This window comes from Topomyia yanbarensis, chromosome 1 (assembly GCF_030247195.1).
Source record: "Topomyia yanbarensis strain Yona2022 chromosome 1, ASM3024719v1, whole genome shotgun sequence".
Classification (NCBI taxonomy): Eukaryota; Metazoa; Arthropoda; class Insecta; order Diptera; family Culicidae; genus Topomyia; species Topomyia yanbarensis.
The window spans coordinates 189,227,146-189,230,138 of NC_080670.1; the positions used below are offsets into that span (position 1 = coordinate 189,227,146).

Consider the following 2,993-nt stretch of genomic DNA (forward strand, 5'->3'; position numbering starts at 1 on the left):
AGTATTTTTGGATGGAACGGATTGCGGAGAGTTCGGTAACCGAATTGTTTTACTGAATTGATTACCGAACGGTTTGCTGTTCAAAAACCCAGTAAAATTTTACTGTACCCAGTAATTTAAATTAAGTGTGTAATAAGCTTCAATACACACTTAATTTAAATTACTGGGTACAGTAAAATTTTACTGGGTTTTTGAACAGCAAACCGTTCGGTAATCAATTCAGTAAAACAATTCGGTTACCGAACTCTCCGCAATCCGTTCCATCCAAAAATACTGGTCAGTCAGTAGTTTCCTCGATTTGACAGATGATTTGCTGTACCTGTTTTGTAAGTTTTTGACGAGGTTCGGTAATGTTGGTACAATTTTGCCGAACAATCAGTCAGTTTTTTACTGGATAATGTTTATATACCGAAAAAAACAAAAGTGCTGATAAATTCAGTGAAAAATATTGCGGGTTTCAGCAAATTATTCGAAAAATTACTGAAAATCGTAAAAAAATGAAAACTTTACCGCAATTTTTTAAATAATTTGTTGAAAGCTCCGTAAAAATATCACTTTACTGTGGTAGTCGTCAAAAGAAATTACCGAACAACTTTTGGCTGGCTTATGCTGATTTCGGTTTTAGATCAGAGTCGCCCTAGGTTCGCTCTAATATTTACAAAATCCATACAAAAGTGACAGCTCAGAGCGAACCTAGAGCGACTCGATTCTAAAAACGAAATCAGCATAAGTGTGTAGGCAACAGGTTGTTGTTACCTTTTCAGTATTTACGCATGCTTGAACTGAAAATGTAGCTTCGATAGCAACAGCCGTTAGTTACGACAGGCGAAAAAATAAATAACCGCCCGTTGTTTCGAAACTTTAAAACTAGAACTGCACAAAAATCTCGCAAAATATGCCTCACAAATATAAAATAAAGCCTTCAAAATATGAAACCAGCGATCCAGCTATCAAGGAAGAAATGCGAAAATTTATTCAACAGTTCGAGCAACGGTTTAAAAAGGTATACCACTCTATATTAAGTTGCAATATTTAAACTTCCGTTTACGTTCTTTTTTTAGAACCTAAAGCATTGGACGGTCGATTCGGATCTAACTCACGCGGTTCCCCGCCGGCTATACGGCCAAACATCAAGAATCATCCAACTGCCCCCCTACGACGATCGCGAATTCGAAGAAATCATCCAGTCCCGTCTGAAGGAAGCTTTTCGCTGCTACAGCATCGACGCTAAAGATTCCGAAAGCCTCCACCCGGAGACGGGAGATGAAGCCGATGCTGAAGATGAAGATCGTGTGTCAAAATTTGAACTGAAAATCGAACCCAGGGCAAAACCGCGCGAATTAAAACTGAAAGAGTCCAATTGGATGGAAAACTTCCTGAAGAAAACCCGCAAGGAACGTATCAAATGGCAAACTAAGCTGTACAAATCGGATAAAAAGTTGCTGGAGAAACCGTTGTTCGAACAGGTCGAAGAGTTGATTGACTTGGGGGCTCAGGATTTTGCCGAATGGTTGAGCAAGTTGGGTGCGGAAAAGTCTAACATAACGAAGGACATCATCAAGCAGCTGTTCTCGATTGGCGTCGAAGGTGATTCGGCGAAAGCTTTGAACGTCGAGCCGAAGGAAATTCGCGCCATTCCGGTCGAGGTGGCAGAGGACTGGAATTTGCATTACGTGAGTAGAATCTGTTATCCAATATTAATGGGGAAAGTTTTCCCTTTACATAAAAGTTCAATTTATCTATTTTCAAATACAAGCACAGTTCTACATAGATAATAACAACGTTCGATAAATTTATCTAAAAGCTTCTCATTATTTTCCTCACTTTTTCCCCGCAGATGGCACTGCAGCGTAAAATTGCCAAGGTGATGCAAAGCGACCGGCGGGAGGCGAAAGTTCGCGAGCGGCACATCGCTTTCGGTCGTACGCTGCCAATGGACATGCGCCGTTTCAAGCGCTTCGATGATATCGACGAAATTGTGCCTAACTTTCCGGAGGAAACGAAAACGTTTCAGAAAGTGTTCAAGGGCATTTGTCATCTGCGCTCGGTTAAGATTTTGGTCGAGCATCTGAAGGAACATCCGGAGGTGCACCGGCCGAAGTATCTGGTGGATCAGGGGATGTTCGAGGAAAAGGTCGCTGCGAGCGGGGATCATGTTCCGCTGTACAAGTTGTATTTCAAGTGACAATTTGGCGGTTTGAGGGAATTTGGCCGTTGATAAGCAATAGTGAGAGTGAGGAAATACACTTTCGTAGATAGTATATTGGGGCGATTTACTCGGGCGATTAAAATATACTAATGGTGCAAACAGTAACTAAACAGTAATTATCATTTGTCATAAATTATGATGAAGCATTATAGTACTTTGCCTTGATTAATTTGCCATATTCGTTATACAAATCTGCGCCTGCCCAATCAGGCAAGCGCCGATTTTTGTAGCGTATTGGACAAACTAATGGAAGTAAAGTGATGTTTAATGGCCCACCAAAATACAAAAAAATAATTATTAAAATCGTCAAAAGCTTTTTTGTTGATAAATCTTGGTCTGGAAATAAATGAACACTTCCTTGCTAGTACAAACTTTGTTTTAGAGTACAGAATGTCTAACGATTGTATTTCGAAAAGAAGTTAATATCAAAATTTGTAAATCCCGCAAAATAACCAAATTTCGAAAAACTTTGAAAATTGCTTTGTAAGTAAAACTTTTTCATTGATTTAGTGGAATATCACATTTAATATGCTATAAACTAAAGACGCTGAATTCCTCTGGATAAAGACTCGGCATCTTTATCTTATTCTTATTATTTATCTGAAAGTGTCATTCCAATCGAGCACGAGACCTGTCACAAGCGGCCCCTACACGAGTAGAAATATTGACAATACACCAATTATTGATCAACATATTGATCGTGTAAGCACATTTAGAAAATATTGATTCTGTAGAATTCAAATGGGATTGACGTATTTAAGCAGTCTTGTCAATATTTTAATGA

At 39.0% G+C, this 2,993-nt stretch overlaps 1 protein-coding gene across 1 annotated transcript; it reads left to right on the plus strand.

Moving 5' to 3' along the window:
- The first annotated feature begins 273 nt into the window (after nt 1–273).
- LOC131676452 (uncharacterized) lies at nt 274–2,532 on the plus strand. Its single transcript, XM_058955518.1, has 4 exons — nt 274–326; nt 765–1,003; nt 1,062–1,673; nt 1,838–2,532. Exons 2-4 carry the CDS (start codon nt 896–898, stop codon nt 2,183–2,185), a joined length of 1,068 nt encoding a protein of 355 aa, XP_058811501.1. The 5' UTR covers nt 274–326; nt 765–895; the 3' UTR covers nt 2,186–2,532.
- The last annotated feature ends 461 nt before the right edge of the window (nt 2,533–2,993 follow it).